General features: G+C 36.8%; 1 protein-coding gene across 1 annotated transcript; it reads left to right on the forward strand.

The window, feature by feature from the left end:
• The first annotated feature begins 232 nt into the window (after positions 1 to 232).
• LOC140245142 (toll-like receptor 4) lies at positions 233 to 2,941 on the forward strand. The gene has a single exon (XM_072324742.1). It carries the CDS (start codon positions 233 to 235, stop codon positions 2,939 to 2,941), a length of 2,709 nt encoding a protein of 902 aa, XP_072180843.1.
• The last annotated feature ends 16,511 nt before the right edge of the window (positions 2,942 to 19,452 follow it).

Genomic DNA, 19,452 nt, shown 5'->3' on the forward strand with positions numbered 1-19,452 from the left:
GGAGGGGACAGAATTATGGCCCAATTTTAACATCACTAGGATGATAGAATATATATTTACACGAATGCCCCCCATTGTGTTCTTCTAATCGGTAATAGTTTGCAAGATGTGTGGAAGATGAAGATGTGTTACTCTTGTGAGCGCTACACCCCGGGTCCCCTATTACTTTACGTCGAGGTAATGTCTTTTATCTCTTGACAGTATATTGCAACAGGCGTCTTCCAATCAGGCCATGATTCGGCACGAGATGAGGATGATGATGATGACATTTTCGAATTCTGCCAAAAATTCTCTCACTCTGGTGGTGCTCACCGGCATGACAGGATTCTTCCTGCAATTATTGTTGCTACCTGCACCATCCACATCTCTGACCTTTGACCAAGACATCGCATCACTTCCGGCGCCTTGCCAGTACCTGGTGAAGTCTTCTAGCGTCAATTGCTCCCGTCGAGGTTTGACAAAGATCCCAACTGATATCCCTCTTGATACCCGACGTCTGTCTCTCTCCTACAACCGACTGGACCAGATTCTTAATGACTCTTTTGGTCGACTTCCCGAACTGGAGTTTCTGTCACTTCGATACAACAGGATCCGTTTGATCGACGTAGGGGCTTTCATAGGCCTTCCCCGACTACAAACCATCAATCTCATAGGAAATAATTTATCGCGCATTCCCAGTCAAGTCTTTCATCGAAATCTTTACCTGACCGACCTCTTTCTGAACAGCAATCGCTTTCGATCGATTCCTTCGCTGGACCTGAGAGGACAGAACTATATTCAGTTCATCGATTTAAGCAACAATACCATTTCATCAGCTAAATTCAAAATTCTTTTTTCTAATGCATGCAACTTGACAAATGTGGCACTCGCTGATAATGATATCCAGGTGATTGACAAGGGCGACCTGGAGAATCTAGGGAGCGTAAATTCAGTCAAATTGATAGATTTCCGTGAGAACATCGTGCGTCGAGTGCACAGCGCAAGCTTTCAGGGAGTCCACATTGAGGGATTACAGCTTTCCGGAAATCCATTATCCCAGGCTGGCGCCAGAGAGCTCTTTGAAGGTGTGAGGAATTCATCTCTTCTAACTTTTATCAGTCTCAGTGAGGCCAAGCTTGGAGGCATTACCCAGTCCATCTTTGCCCCCCTCAAGGGATCGCAAATCACTCATTTGTACCTAAGCGCGAGTAACATTTCCCACCTTCCAGACAATGTGTTTTCATATTTAACAAGTGTAGAAGTTCTATCGCTGATCAAGAATCGACTAGAGACAATATCCTTTGTCGCCTTTACAAACATGACATGTGCTAGGATTTTGTATGTTGCTTCATGCGGAATTTCACGATTGACGACGCCACAGACAACTGGCACTGTGATACCTCGCCTCCGCACAGTTATTATCAGCAACAATAATCTCGTAGAGATTCCATCAAGAGCTTTTGCCTCTCTTCCGAAACTCTTCTATCTGGATTTGTCTTTTAATAGTATACGACATATTGATTCCGAAGCATTTTCTGGCCAGGAACTACTTCAATATATTCTTCTACAATACAACAACTTATTCGATGCTTTCAGTGTCAATGTGTTCCATAATTTGCCAGCCCTACTCGTCCTTGATGTCAGCAGCTCCAACATAAACGGTCTTGATCCTCTTCGATCTTTCTCTGGACTATCAAACCTTGAAGAACTATTCTTGGCTGGAAATCCGTTGCACGCGTCTGACTTGTGGGACACCAAGAAAAATGTTTCGGTCTTCCGGGATATGCATAATTTACAAACCTTGGATCTCACTGGAACCAATCTCAAAGACGACGTTCCATCCTGGGGATTCTATGGACTGAGTCAGTTACGTCGGTTGTATTTGGAAGACGTTGGGTTGGTTGAATTACCGACAGAACTCTTCCGATCTTTGCGGTACCTCGACACTCTGAGTCTTGGCAACAACAACTTGGAGGAACTCCCAAATTTGATATTCAAAAACACACCCAGACTGGGTTCTCTATACTTGAGTCGAAACCAGCTTTCGGGGTTACCCCCTATGTTATTCAGAAATACGACTAACCTCTATAAACTTGATTTGACGAGGACCAGAATAGGTATCATTCCCGAACAGGTCATTTCTCCAATTCGCGAGAGCATTACTTCCCTTGACTTGTCTCACAATTCTCTCTCGTGTGATTGTCAGAATAAATGGCTCCGTATCTGGGTGCACGAGAATTACGACAAATTGTTCTTAAGTGACACAAATTGTTCTGATAACTCACCGGCCGAACTCGTTGGACGCAGTTTTATTGATTTCCAACCGATTCTTGTTTGCGGTCCTCGCGTACTTCTTTACGTTTTCATCGCTATATCTGGCGTTGCAATAGTTTTCACCGGGATCATAATCTATTACAATCGATGGTGGATTAAATACAAACTTTTCCTATTGAAACTTTGCATTATTGGGTATAGAGAAATAATCGACGATGATGAATATCGCTACGATATCAACATCGTTTTCCATGATGACGACGAAGAATGGGTCATTGACAGAATGGTTCCCGTGGTCCGCGAGAAGTATCCCGAAGCTGTCCTCTGCGTGGGTGACGACGATCTCAGAGTAGGACTCTTGCGGTTAGATGCCGTCGCGGATGTCATTGAAAATAGCTACAAATCAGTGTTTGTAGTCAGTTATGCAGCTATCGAAAGTCCTTGGTACATGACGAAACTGAGGTTAGCCCTTCAGCACGTGAATCATTCACAGCGTGATGCAATATTATTGGTGTTCTTAGAGAACATAGCAGACGACAGGTTGCCATACATAGTTCGCCTGCTTTTAGGCGTCAACCGTCCTTTTCTTCGCTGGTCTTCAGACATCCAACATGAGGAGTATTTCTGGGATCATTTTATGAAGTGTGTTAAAAAAACAGTCAGACTAGATCTAACGTTACCCATATAATTGTTCCTGGAAATGTAAACTAAAACAAAAATCCCAATGAATACAATCTTACTGAAATGGAATACTCTTTGGTATTCTTAATTTCAACATGCCACTGTGCATCCGAATGGCATGGAATTGAAATGGAATGCAAGTAAAACTACCCTCTTAGTCCATGGGCCAGGCCAGATATTGGTACCACCTGAGGTGGCAATACCTGTTTGGTGCCATTATGTTTGTCGGGCATAGATATGCTTATCAAGCTATGATAGCATTTTCCAAATGAGTAGCTTAGTCATAATAAATGAATTTTAAACCAATGTGGTCTCGTTGTTATATCCCTATACTTCTGAATCGAGACCAACCGCTATACAAAGAAGAGCACTGTCTTCTGTATGTTCACAGGTGTTCTGTTGTAAACGCGGTGCGCTTAGTCTTTATTCAAGGCAGCTAAGGGAATATCCAAGGGTTATGATGTCCACAGCGCTTAGTCTAATATTCAAGACGGCGAAGGGAATATCCAAAGCTTATAATACAGTGTATATCCCTTTATTTAAAAACAACAACAACAACAAAAAATCAATTCCTCGTGAATTTCACCGTATTTTTCAATTATTTATCATTTTCCGGTGAAAACGCTACGGTGAAAACGCTAATACCACGCCAATGTCGCTTTATTTTCATCCAACAATCAAAGATAATGCAAAAACAATACCGGTACACTACAATACATTATAATAAATAATGTTGTAAATGAACAAAGTGATTTTTTGTTTAAAACTGATGTATTTGTTGAGAGGGTGGTATAAAAACAGTATAGATAATCCCTTTTATTAGGAACTTTAGATATGATAACGGTACATTGGTCTAGATAAAGACTAGGCGCACCGCGTGACAGCTGTGGACATCATAACCCTTTGGATATTCCCTTCGCTGCCTTGAATAAAGACTAAGCTCACCGCGTTTACAACAGAACACCTGTGGACATACAGAAGGCAGTGCTCTTCTTTGTATAGCGGTTTGGTTTCGATTCAGAAGTATAGGGATATAAAAACTAGACCAAATTGGTTAAAAATTCATTTATTACGACTAAGCTACTCATTTGGAAATGCTATCATAGCTTGATAAGCATAGCTATGTCCGACAAACAAAATTACACCAAAAAGGTTTTGCCACCTCAGGTGGTACCAATAACCCATTTTTCGGGTCTTGGCCCATGGACTATCTAGGTTTTTGTAAAGTCAAAATTCTTATTTTCCTTCTTTAGTTTCCCACTTTATTCTTGTTTGAGGATATAAAGAGATGCAGGGGAGCAACAAAACTTACTTTTTGCAATTATTTAGTCATGTCTCTCAATGTATTAAATTTGCCCTTGATACAATTGCTATCTTGCAGGGTATTTGCAAAATGAATCAGTACATGTGAAATTATTCAATTTTTGCTTTTGTGTCTTGGAAAGAAAAAACGATATAGTTGTAGCGTACAAGAATTTCCGAAATCTTTCTGCTTTTTTAGCAACTTATTTCTTAATCTACTTGTAGTGATCGTTCCGCTTCAGCAATCGGCATTCTTTCCTATGCAGGAAAATCGGACAATCACTTCAAAAGTTCTGTATTTTTCAAATTTCATTGTTATAAGTCAAGTGCTCTTTCATTATGATAGAAAAGTAAAGATATGATGGCGGGTTCTTTATATTTTCTTTAAATTATTGTCTATAATGAAGTCATGAAGTGTAATAGTCTGTCTAACCCAAGCATAACATTTGACTTAACTGCCCGATCTTTTTATTTTTTATTTTTTGCTGGAACTCCCACTGATGTATTCTTCTAATGTTGCTGCTTTCACCCAGTCCGCATTTATATTTGGCGGCTGATTTAATTTGATTTGATTTATCGGTTTCTGTATTATCATTGTACATGCACATAAATGTACATGTATTATGTGCATACATAAACATAAGTTGTTAACAGAATATTTTTTTCTTGATTGCCTTAACACCATGTACAGCAAAACGTAGGTGATACAAAAAAAAATCCCACTTTTGATACTTAATAGCTCAAAAACTATATATCAGATATTACTGACATTTATATGAGTTATAGCTGAATAGAGTACAATTTAGTTGGAGGTGATTTGAATATGAGAGCATGAATCAGTTTCGTTAAATTCGTAATCAATTTTACGTTCCAGATTTTGGTAAAATTTGAACCATCTGTACAAAATTGGACTTTACATAAGAACCAATGATGTGTGTGTGAGTGTGTGCTTACAATGACCCTGAACAATAGACATGAATATTACGAATACCACCTTTTCAGAGCTATTGAACAGGCTTCTGGACTCTTGCTCCAAGGCATATGAATGCTTTATCAATAATTCATGATAGATTGCCCTGGGCACTGCTAGTCTGAATTCCTGGTAAAGGGTGAAATGCATGCACATGAGAAAAATAGGAAAATTTTTCATGTGCTTGCATACACTTCATTTCAGGATGAATAAAAACTAGCTGTGATAGTGGAATTTCTCATGAATATGTAACAGAGCATTCCGATCCTGGCCATTGTTGCAGACCATTGTCAGCGTGTTAACCACACAGACCCATACACACCAATATTGACCCCTGTGCAAAATTAAAATTTTGTACAGAGGGTTGAAAACAGAGCAACATCTGAAACCAAACTTGAGAATGAATCTTGAATTTAATGAAACAGATTTATGCTATCATTTTAAAATTACCTTCAACAAAATTACACACCATTCAGCTATTGCTCCTATCAATGTCAGTGTTATCTGATATATAGGTTTTGAACTATTAAGGATCAAAAGTGGGAAATATTTTTTGTAACACCTATAATAAGCAGTAAAACAATGAATAATACAGTGGAACTACAGCAAAAGTGTGACTGGATTTGCGTGAAGCACCAGTACACAATACACATCGGAAAGAGAATAGGAGGGTGGAATAACTTGCGTATAGAGATCGGATAGTAGAAAAAAGAAATGGAAGAGAGAGGTCTGTCTGCTTTAACTAAAGGTTTACACAAAGTAAGTTCACCTGTATCACTGATCCTTTAAGCGATGGAAGAAAAAAAAAAGAAGTTGATCCGTCTGGAAGAGGATGCATGGGGAGCATTTGTAATAGACCTTTTACATTAGATTGAATACTAGTATTATGCATGCTTCCGGATGACAAGAAGTGTATGAAAACGGACCTTCTGCATGTAGTAATCTAAAGTAGCCAAGCAAATACGAGTACCTCCTTTGTGTAGCTATACCAAGGTGAATGAAATTACTCATAACTCATACAGTTGGGCTCAACTAAACAAATGCATGAACAAAGGCAGACACACACATACACCCACACACACACACACACACACACACATATATATATGTATATATATATATATATATATATATATATATATATATATATATATATATGTGTGCATGCATAGTTTAGAGTTTGAAAGCAAAAACAGTAACACGCTTTTTTCAAAGTTTTTTTTTTTTTTTTTGAATTAAGGTCATTATCAAATAGAAAAAAAATAAAACGTTTTCAATAATACTGCACTCGGTACATCATGAGAAACAGTTTATTAGATATTACTTAATTCATCACATATATTCTAATCATTTTCTTTGTTTTTTTAAGTGGCTTCAATTTCAAATATCTTAATTTGATAAAGATGGATGAATCAGTCGTGGCTTTTAAACTCCTCATTCATACTTACAAACACCATACAAGTTATCTATAGTTTTGTATAATGGCAACAGGAGTGTCTGACTGTGTATATAGTCCACAGTTCCAAAATTTGTTACCTGGAAGGTAGAAAGCTACTACCAAGCAACTTATTTACCCTCCACAGTTATTGCTCCTTCGTTACTCTTATGTACACGTATGTATGTATATTATATAGATGATGACTGGCGGGAGAGGGAACATACAGAATGTTCCACCCGAAGGGTTTGAAATGCTATTGAGGGAGGTTATAAGTCCCGAGACGAAGTCGAGGGACTTATAGCCTCCCGAAATAGCATTTCAAACCCTGAGGGTGGAACGTTTGGTACATGTTCCCGACAACAAAAATCATCATCTGTTATATTATATTGGTTAGTCAAATACGTCAAATACGTCAACGTCAACCACCAGCACAACGCACTCGATCGCTCGCGCAGAGTCAAATTCACTGTGCGCGGGTCCTTCTCTGTCATTTGTTACGTGAAAGTGTTTTCCCATGGGAGAACATTACAAAAATGTGCCTCCATCACGTGACTGTGTTTAGCCAATCACTAACCGGTATTTGACTAACTCATTTAATATAGTATAATGTATATTGGTTTAAATGCATTTTTTTTTTATGATGGGCAGCCTGAGGTGACCCAGACTTTACCCAGAAAGAGCCACGATGGGCTATTCACACACTGATTCATGTGGTAGTACGGAGAGCCCAAAATGTTAATATAAATCGACTGAATTGTCCTTGCCTTTAAACTGACATTGATGATTATCTAGGTATAGATTGAGTTTAAATGGCGTACAACTATAATGGATGTTACATCTATAATAAATCTGTATTGTATTTACGTTTGTCTCCAGTCGTTAACATGATGGGTCTAAAGTGCAATATACTCAGTATTCTTAGGATTAAACTGCACATGTCATTTAGGGTCAACATTTCATTAGCGTTAAAATGCATCTTATTAAGGATTGATATTACATTCACGCAGAGTAGTGTGCACCCTTGTATCACATTATGGTTGTCTTCAGTTCTGGCATTACCAATTAATAAAAAAAAATTAATGTATAGATTTAAGGTCGATATTACATTCAGGTTTGATATTACATGCAGGGTTTAGATGCTGAAGTAACATTTAGGGTTTATTGTATTAATTTAGGGTTTACATTGCATCTAATTTTGACATTTACTACGTTTAGTGTTGATGTTACATTTAGGCTTAAAGTTTATAATGTTTAGGGTTGATGATTCCTTTAGGATTAAAATGTATTACATTTAGGGTCTATATTACATCCAGGATCGATGTTTCATTGAGGATTAAAAAGCATTACATTAAATGGGTCGATATTACAATTAGGGTAAAGATGTATTACACTTTGGATTAATGTTCAACCTTGCTGAAGATATTCTCCCATTTCCAACAATCTAATGCCTGTAATACAAAATTGAAATATATGAAACTTGTGACATATGAAACTTTGTGACCAGGTGCTTGAGAGAAAACAAATTAAACTTTATTATCCTTTCAGTTTCGCAGTAGATGGTTCACTCTGCACTGCCACCTTCAGCTTTAATGATGTATCAGCTGTAATATCATGTTATGTTCAGGGTGTAGATGGAAGACAAAAAGTCAAAAACTTGTTTTAAGATCGAATTTTGCGATTATTCAAAACAAAATTTTGTAAGCAAACACACACACACACACACACACACACACACACATCATGTATAATATAGGCCTATATATAAGTATGTACATATAGATATAATACAAACAAGTTGACATAATGCATTAGAATCCAACTTCATTTATTTGTAAACCAAATTTTCGACCCTTGCACGGATCTTCCTCAGGGTAACAGATATAATACATGTATTTTTATTTGACCCGCGTATTTGCAGTAAAAGTAGTAGAAAGAATGACAAGATAGCGAAGTGCATCAATTGTCAATTGGTATTTATTAAAGTACCAGATTTTCATATAATTATATATAATTGTATATATATATATATATATATTTGTACTGTATATGCGTTTGTATATCAGTATAAAGGAACCTATGATGTGAAGGCCCTTTGTAAATAGTTTATGGTTTGGCTGTGTTGCGAAAAACATGAACCTTCGGGTATTTCATACCATGTCTTAGACTGCTAATAATAAGGTAATGTCGGCATAGTTAGTGACGTCGTGTGATTAATTGTACAGTGTGTAAATGTTTCTAGTGATGATATTGGTAGCACTTCATGTTGACTATGTCATGTGTTAATGTATATTGCAGGTAATTCTTTTTTTTTTTTTTTTTTGTTACGCTTCGATTATGTTTATTGTATTGAAATGAGGGAACCATCATGTATATCAAAACTAGTTTTTATAAAAGCACAGCACAATTGTGTTTTACCATAACGATAGTAGATAGTGATAGCAATAATGACAATAGGGTCTATTACCCAGGTATAGGTATAGGGTTCACAGGACATGGAGTTGGGGTACCATGTTCCCTTTCTTTTATGTGTTTTGTGTTGAGACGATGTGTTTGATATGTTTGTTCTTTTCCGTTTACCTTTTCTTTATCCTTTTTATACTCGAAATTCTTTCTTTTTCATTCTTAATACTGACAATGTGGAATTTATGTTGTCACAATGAAATTTGCATTGTTTTGTAATAAAGTATATTTTGTCTATTGTTTATATGAAAAAGAAACAAAAAGAAAAAAAAAGGTTGACAAAAAACAAAAAGTAAGTAATGAAGCTATATGGAAGTGATTAGTAGAGACAGTTTGTGCACAGCCGAGAGGTGAGGGGCGGATCACGCAGCAGGTGCAACCAAATCGAAATGTGGATGTCGAGATTTGTTGGTGCGTAATAATGCCACCCCAAGAGGACGCATGGAATCATGTGAGCGCACGAGACCGATGCCGGTCTTGTGCTGTAGACGGGCTAGAAAGTGTATACATGTATAACCTTATCATTTTGTGTAGGCTACATGCTGATTTTTTTCCACAAAAAAAGCAAAACAAAACAAAGCAAAAGCAATATCAGAGCACAACCTTTCTATAGTTAAATTTGGAAATAATCTTATAGTGCAATGTCATTTTGAAAGGTAAAATGCAGTGGTTATTAAATATTTGCGCCTTGACGACTTCTGTGACATGCAAGATGAAAAAAAAAAGGCAAACCGTTTGTCTTCTCCCACACACATCATTATTCTATTGCTGTGAAAGGGGCCCCGCTAAGTTGAGTCTTCGTACAAAGTTTTATGGCCATGACAGTAACGCTGTTCCCCTTGGGCTTTGTATTTTTATAGCATAACCAGCACATTACTTTAACTATATGCAGAACCCTAATTCATAGACTTTTTCTATCACAATGTACCCCCTTTGATTACAAAGAGTTCTACAGGAAAGCTGAAACAAAAATGAAGCAACTTTTGTAATGAAGAACAAACAGATATGAAGGTCTCATGAAATATAAAAATGATTTCCTTAACAAATTCTTCTTTTTTAGCAGTACATAATGTATTTATATTGTATTTGCTTAGAATTGAGAGTGGTTTAAAATAGTGGTAGCCAACAGCGTGTTTCCGTTGTTTTTCAGGAGATGTACTGTTTTATATTTGTTTCCACAAGTCAAAATAAATTGAGGTATTCTCTTTGGTTTTGATGATGCTTACCAGCAATGTAGTAAGTAATTACATCACTTTTATACAGTATGTACCAAAAAAGTTACACTCAGATTTTCGCATTGATAACACCCAATATGCTTAAATTGTCTAAATGCTACTTCAGGGTCTTGATTAACATTTTAGCTCTATTTTGCAGAAAACCCCATTCGATTTGGTTAAGCGGTCACAGAGAAATGTGGATTGTTGTAAAGCATGTCACGAGTCTGATTCTTCCAAGTTTAGCACTTCGATGATCTTGTGTGTGAATACAATAGACAGAACTTGGAGGGAAGAGATTCCCGACATCCTCTACAAAATTCCTCATTTCTCTTTGACCACTGAAGCCAATCGAATGGGGTTTTCTGTAACATGTGGGCAATGAGTTACAGTTTCATACCCTGAATTTGTATTTAGATTGATTCAGTATTTTTTAAGATATCATTGCGTAGGGTCCCGTTGTATCTTTTTTTTTTGGGGGGGGGGGGGGCATACGGTACTACTGACACTGGCCGTTGTTTTTTCTTTAATGGGATTTTTGAAGGAGGCGTTCATGAGGCTGATGATTTTCGTGGAGTGTCACCGGCATTCCTTTTCATCCTTGTTATCATGTGCCAGGAACATGATAAGAGTTCAACCCTATATCATTCAGCAAAAACATGGTCGTTCAAGTTATATTATTCTGTGATGTGTGGCTATGAATCATGTATGTATGTATGTATGTATGTCAGTATGTATGTATGTATGTATCCATATCATACATATTATATATATTATATATATATGTGTATATATATATTTAATATATATATATATATATATATATATATTATATATATTATATATATATATATATATATATATATATATATATATATATATATATATATATATACATATATATATATATATATATATATATATATATATATATATATATATATATATATATATATATATATATATATTGCGTCAGTGAAAGACAAGATGAGGTGGGTCTCTGAACCGTTTATCTTCGTGATAGTAAATCGGAGCATGACGTTGGCAATGTAAGTCCATTGAAAAGCTATCAGGGATTCATGTTTGTCATGTTTTTTAAACTGATTTCATCCTTTCATCTTTGGCTCTTCGTGGAGGGAACCAGTCCATAGATGCGTCGTTGCTACGCCAAACGCGCACATACAAACTGCGCGGTTACCATGCACTGTGGCAACAACTACCACCAGTTTAGACGCATTCCATCACAAGCAGGTTAGTTTTGAAATCCGTCCGACCAGGAGCAGACGTATACCCTTGTGTGTATGTTCTGCTTCAGAAACGGATTTTTAATCTAACATCACATCGCATCCTGGTCGCTGATGAAGAATGCGATGACTAACCTGTTTGGTGTCTTGTTACAAAAACATGCGCTTTCCTCGCCAGGATAAAGCGTTTTAATGCCATTTTAGGTTTTAATCTCATATATATAATATATATATATATATATATGTGTGTGTGTGTGTGTGTGTGTGTGTGTGTGTGTGTATATATATATATATATATTCATATTTGCCTCTCTATAGCATCCACCCGAGGGAGATGAAAGTAATGGCTGTTGTAGACAGGTGGTCGCTATCCAGATTTGACCATATATACATATATACATACATACATACATATACATACACACTAGGCACACATACGTTGTTTACCTATATGGATCTGGCTGTGTTTCAAGTTTAACGGACGTTATATGTTCTAGATGATTCAGTTTGTGACCAAACAACCTGTTAAGTGGTGTAACGGTCTTGATGGAAAGTGCCCACTTAGTCGCTCCTCGATACCATCTGGAAACGCCCATGCCGCACTTATACCGTCATAATGGGAGAAACGCCAAGGTTTTAGCTGGAACAGAAGCAGGCGGGGTTTTGCTTTGTTTTGTTTTGTTTTGCTTTTCCTGTTTTAGACAACTGTGAAATGAAAAGGCAGCTCTGCTCGGATTGGTGGCGGTGACGTAAGCTCGCCCAAGTAGTGCATCACATAGTGAGAAGAATGGCGATAATCGATGCTCTAGTGATTCTTTTCAATAGCCAAGAAACCTCCATACTTGATCTCCTTTCTCGCGGGCCTTCTCCGCCTTGCTCCGTGCAATCTACACGAACGGATGTCTTTTTTACGCTCCTTTCAGTACAACCCCTATGCTACACTGGTTTCTCGAGGTATAGGCTCACGCCAGCATACTGACCAGCACGGACTGTTATTCAAGATAGTGAAATTCGATAAGTCCCGACCGAGAAAGCGGCATCGGTGCGAGGTGATGTAAAGATGGCGCACATACGGCATCGAAAATCAACCAGTTTCTTCCTCTTTTTATCAACTATATCCGTATATCTTACACATGCTCAAGGTAAGTACATAGATCTTCTTTTTTTTTCCCTTGTCAAGAAGAGTACATACAGTAAGTAGTAAGATATCATCTACATGATTGTGAGATAGCTACAGGGTTGTTAATGATGCGAGTGCAGATCCGATATCTGTTATATGAGATGTCCCCCAGACGGAAGGGATACGAGTGATATCGGTGTTTTGCGGCATGTATTTCTTTGTTGGCGATATATTGTACTTAGGAGACGAGCGAGTGCTTTATACTTCATGTTTCGTACCTATCGGTGTCTGTACACTCATAATGCTAGTGTAGACATGTCTTATCATTATTGACCCCTGTTTATCATCATTCGCAAGCCTAAACTCCAACTGATCTTAGTCAGGAACAGATTAATGAAAACAAAATATTATATATTTCCACCTGGTAAGATGTCGATTTTTAAGTTTTTTTTTCAATCTTAATATTTTTTTCTCTGACTAACTAGCTCTCAAATCTGGAAAAGTAACTGAATTATCACATGGAAGATATAGAAGCAAAACATTTACAAATTAAAGTTCTGAAGTGCGCTGTTAACATTTGAAATCAAATTATTCAAATACAATCGACAATATACGACAAAATATTCTTATATTTTGTTAATTACTTGCAGCATTAGAACATAGTACGGGAAAAATGTAAGCTCCACACCGGTCACAGGCCCACAGGGTCTTCTCTGCAAATCATAACCGGTACAATGCAGGTGATACAGAAGGTGTTGTGCAGTGATTCACGTTTGAATACCGGCATGTAAGATGGATGGATGAAAATCATTCTAATGACCGCATGACTATCAAAAGAAAGCATAGAAATCTAGGTATCAAGACCCTAGACAATAATCATAATGTTTTTTATCATTCTTTTTCATTGTAAATAGCAGGGTACTATATAACCCCGTGAAGTGGCCTATCCTATACACAAGAACATCTTCGTTAGAGGCTACATAATATTCTGTATGTACAGTGTATATGCAGCCCTTTTAATATCAAGAAAAGAGGAAGAAGAGGGAACAAAAATCGAAACTTATACTCAAAGAGAAGACGAACCTCAAATATTAAAGTGATTTAAGCATTCAAGCTTTGTCACAAAATATCAAAAAGTAGTGCTTAGGTCCACAAGATAATGAACGCAAAAGAAGACATGATAAAAATGTTTCTTTTCAGACCACGTACCACTACTCGCACACACACACACACACACACACACACACACATCTTATTTATCAGAAAACTGTGTAATGGTTTAACAAACAAACAAACAAAAAAACCCCTAAAAGATGCACCCAGTGTTTTCAGATTTGAAACTAGTCTGGACACATTTTGGAAAAACGAACCCATGAAGTTAAAGTTTGAGGGAAAATTAAGCTTTGCTTCTATTCTCTACACCCAAGTATACCCAAGTATAAGAAAGTAATTAAGTTTGACGCAATTCCACCTGGCCATAATCCAGCCAACTTAAAGGGATGGTGTAGTATTGATGGAGATGAGGATTGTGCTTTCAACTTTTTTTGCGAGATACCTAGAAACCAAATATGACATAGTACAGAGCATACCATTTTAGGAATTCAAAGTATATTTGATGAAAATCAGTTTTTGGAATGGCTGAGGCATCCAAAAGCAATCATGACAATGTAAAACAATGCTATCGTAATTAAAGGTGGGTCCCACATTTTTTAGGATTGGTCTGCTTTGGATATTTCGGCTATTTCAAAACCAATTTTCATCAAATAAACGTTGAATCACTCTTAGAATGACATGCTCTTTCGTATTTCATAAGAAGTTTTTCATATCTTACCAACAAAAAAAAAAATGTTTGAAATCTGAAGTTAGTTGTCAACCAAAACTATAATGATCCCTTAAATGCATCGACTAGATTTGGATCTGAATACAGAATTATCCATAGGTATAGGTGACTCGATCTATACAATTCGTTAAAAAAAAAAAAAGAGTTTCATGTGGTCGTACCGCCTTCTTCTCTGCGTGATTTCCCCCAGTATAGAGAACTGTTAAGGTTGCAGGATTGTCCTATAACACTTGAAATCTCCTGTCATATCGAATGGTTGACATGCTTGCCACGGATAATTGCCCAATATCATAACAATTGACATGTAAGTCGACAAGAAAACTGAGAGAGAAAGAGACTCACACATTGACACAGAGAGGGATAGCATTCATCATAATTTTCCTAAGCAGCAATGTATAAGTTTTTACATCTCATAACCATTATCATAACCTATACCCACTCATTTATGACACACATTACAGTGTACACATTTGATTTCTTACACAGTTCTGATCTCGAATTTCAGCGGGGGGTTACACAGACATAAGAAACCATGTCGATGATGGATGCTAGAATAAACACACACACACACACACACACACACACACACACACACAACAACAGCAACAACCCAACAAACTAAAGAAAAAAACTGTCGAATTGGGTCCATCGACACAATATGATGTACATAAAAGGCGTTAAGAGTTGTCCAGACTATCAAAAACCCGTTTACTGTTAATGTGTATATACAAGTTATAGTACACTACAACGGAACAGGTTGCTCAGACCCGCAATTAGAGTAACGGGAATGGAATGCCTGTCACGCAGTCCGCCACAATGAACTCGGGTCTTTTCCCTGGTCTTACACCCACTTTTGGACCCGGTCCAGTGGTCATAATCAAAGATTCAGCAATCCTCGCCGAGTGATTGGCGCAGCACTTTCACTTTTTATATGTGATAATTTTACTGGGAATTGTAATATAGTTACCATCCACGCAAAGTCATTTGACTTCATCAATCAGCTTCTGCTACATATTATAATTGCAAAGAAAGAAAGGATTACATCTTAAACATCGTGGAAGGTGTTAAACGTACGTATATCACAGTGATATGCAAAACCCCAAGTCATCAAAACTAATGTGTGGGATTTTCAAATTATTTTTTTTTTCACCAAAAGAGCTTACTTGAGCAATTGATGTATTCCGTCTTATGGCAAAACTACATCACATACGTTATACCACGTAGAAAGTTGGTAAGAAGATTCGCCATCTCCAACCCCCAAAGAAAAAAAAATGAAATAAAAATAGGCTTTCTTCCAGTGTTTGTGACGGTGGTGCACACCAATGATCAAAAAAAAAAAAATGATGGCGCGTGTTCAGCAGGATTTGAGGAAATTTTGATGCCGTTCTATCAAAGTATAGGCCAACATCAATATCTTTAATTCAAACTGTGTAGTTAATGGTGTCACAACAACTCAGCTATTTTGATATAATCATGATAAACTAATCTTTTAAGCCAGTGGAAGTTCGTCAACCAAGCTGACTCAACAAGATCTCATACTGGCTTTTTGTGTGCAATTTTCTCGGAAAATATAGTGTAAATTTCTTACACAAAGTGAGTCACCGAAAATTTTGTCCTCTCTTCTTCTTTTTTTCCCTGTCTCTTTTTTTTTTTCTCTGTAACTTGTCGCCATCACCCAGCCTACAGTCAATTTGTGCATCAATGCACATCGCCTGAGAATGAAAGCGCCTAAACATTTTATGTAGTCCATTGAATCTCGACCCACACATACCGTATTTAGAACAACAACATCAACAGGAGCATCACCACAAGGCTATACCTACATTTTAAGAAGGGCAACATCGGAACAAAATGGGGTTGGGGTGATTGTTATGCAACTTTTCTTTGCCTGTGATTTAAGCAGCTCACTGTCCTTGTTATTCAAATCAAGACCGTATATTCACAATGCGCGATGCTATGCGGGCTGTCTGTGCGGCATTTTGTGGACTGAAGCAGTGGAGGGTATAGGAGGCCTATAATGTAGGATGTGGAATTGCAAAGCTGGGAATTGTGCGTGTCGAACGAGAAGATACAAATGTGTACCATGCCTGAAGGATACTAAACAGTGTTAAAACGACGGGAGAGCAGAAAATCTTAAAAGCGGCGCCAGAACAGCCCGTAAAAAGAGCAACGTTTTGATTCCCTTTCCATCAAACTTTTGATGCTGAAGTCAGCACTGTGTGCCTTTGCCTGAGGAATTAAATCTCCCAGATAGGAAAGATCAGACCTTAATTGCTTCTCTGAAGAAGTTTGCCGAGCATTCTCAATAGAAAGCAAGACAGAAGTCCAAGGCTGGTGCACCAACTCTTGCTCTTTGAGGATTTTGTTTCACTGCCTGTACAGCATAGCACTTCAGCTTTGCACACCATTTTTTATGATAAAAGCAATCGCGTGGTCTCTCCATTCCTATACACACTAGTCAAGAAGGGTACTGACTTTTTTCTTTCTAGTATTTATGACCTGCATGCGTGAAATCATTACACGAGATGAAATTATAATCATGTGGCATATATTCTGGGTAAAACATACACACAAACGCACGCGCGCGCGCGCACACACACACACACACACACACATACACACACACACACGTAACATACATTCTCTACTGCCTAGAGGAAGTGCAACGGAAGATAGACAAACGGAAGCAATATCCGTTAACTATATGCAATAGGCTGTGTCTCTGCAATTGCATTAATGTAATTTAGTTTCATTTGCATTGATATCTCGCACGACACTTCCTTTTACCTTGCACTCAGAAGACGCAGATTATCATAATCAACATTCCCAGTATACTCCGCATGCATACATTCTTTGAATAATTTACGCAAAAATACAGCGCCTGTGCTTGTTTTTGTCGATTCGCTGCTTGTCACAAAGCCAGGAGTAGCAGCTACGCAAAATACCCTGATCATCTCTATGGCTTCAGGCTGCGCTGAAAAACAACCCAAACTTTTTAATCAAGAAAATTCTTGTGACATCCATCTTGTGTTTCGAGCCAGCTGTGTAAAATTATATACTATATACAAAATGAACACTCAAACAAGGACATTCTAATTCATGAAATGCTTTCGTCGAGTTGTCTTTATTGCAACTTATCAATTGACAAATTGCCCTACAGGGACGTAAATCGAGTATATACGTATATACGCCCATGATTTCTTTTGTCATGGCTACTTATACTGAAACACTGATCAATTCATTGCTTATGTTAATCGATGTATAGGGCAATTTGTCAATCAGTTGCAACAATGAACAGGTTCACTATGACACTGAGCACGTGATGTAATCTATAAATGTGTGTGTTTCTTATGTATGAAATGATACATATTGTATATATATATATATATATATATATATATATATATATATATATATATATATATATATATATATATATATATACATGTATACATATATATATTTATATTTATATATGAACCAAAAAAATATATGTATATATTCATATACTCTTCAGCTACAACAATACAATTCTTTAAAATAAGAAAAAGCATGCGAAGTCTTACAATCAACATACCGAAAGCAGCTTATTACACCGTATGATTTTTATTCTCAGTACGTTTGTGATCGATAATGGCAAGTTCGTTTGTTTGTCTTTTTATTAAACAAATTTAAAGCACTAACTGCAAGAAATCTAAAGTGTCACTCGTTTGTCCAAAAGTCTTCAGGAATCCGCCCCATGTTGTTGTGGGATTTTTTTTTTTTAAAGATATGCTTTTAAAGGAAACCAAGACCAAAATATAAATTTGGATTGAGTGAAAGCAGCAATATTCTGATATTAGTAGAACAAATCCGTGATATTACCCTGCTTAGAATATGTCAGTAACAAGTCAGTGTACTTTTCATGAAAAATGAAATTTTGTGAAATTTTCTTTACATTGCTGTCAATAATGACGTCATGAAATGTAGTTGTCTCTTTATGCAGCGATGACGACACCGAAACTTCAAAAATTCATAACTTTTGATTGTCCGATTTTCCTCAAAATTTCATTGATGCGTTCTACTAATACTGCTAATTTCACTCAATCTACATTTATATTTGAGCTTCACTTTCCTCTACAGAGATCAGAAATTAGGAAATTGTAATCGAAAAAAGGAAGTTTTCCTGGACTTTCTGCATAAACAAACGTCCTGAGAATTATATGCGTGGTCATTCTATACCTGTTATCTAGCTTGGTATACGTTCTGTATACTTTAAAAAGGGCGAACTCTCCATTGGCGTTGACAACAATGAAAGTATATAACAAAAGTGGGTATAATGTGGTGAGAGATATTTTAAAAGAATCTAGCCTCGTTTCAAACACTGACCGAAATTAAACGCGATGCATGATTGTAAAGAAAAAACAACAACATCAACCACAAAACAAAAAACAAACAAACAAACAAATCTTTAATCACACATAAAAAAATTAGCCATAACGGTGTAAGAAACTCAGAGCTAATGTAAAGGCGTCATTCGTTGTTGTTTTATCATGATTAGTATAAATCGTATTTATTACTATTATTATTATCTTCATTACCATCAGCATCATTATTATCATTAGTCATGTTAGTAGTAGTAGTAGTAGTATAGTAGTAGTAGTATCACTATATCATCATCATCATCACTATTATCATGACCATCAACAGCAGCATTATTATTTACTTCTTAACATATATTGCATTGGTTATGAGTATATTCAACAATGGTTCAATTCACCATGCATTTATCGCTTATTTGGAAACGGAGTACAGAAGAGCGTTTTAGGTATACGTTGTAATCATACTATCATGCATATTATATAGAATAGTAGTAGTAGTAGTAGTAGTAGTAGTAGTAGTAGTAGTAGTAGTAGTAGTAGTAGTAGTAGTAGCATGTAGTATGGAGTAG

Source organism: Diadema setosum, chromosome 22 (assembly GCF_964275005.1).
Source record: "Diadema setosum chromosome 22, eeDiaSeto1, whole genome shotgun sequence".
Taxonomy (NCBI): Eukaryota; Metazoa; Echinodermata; class Echinoidea; order Diadematoida; family Diadematidae; genus Diadema; species Diadema setosum.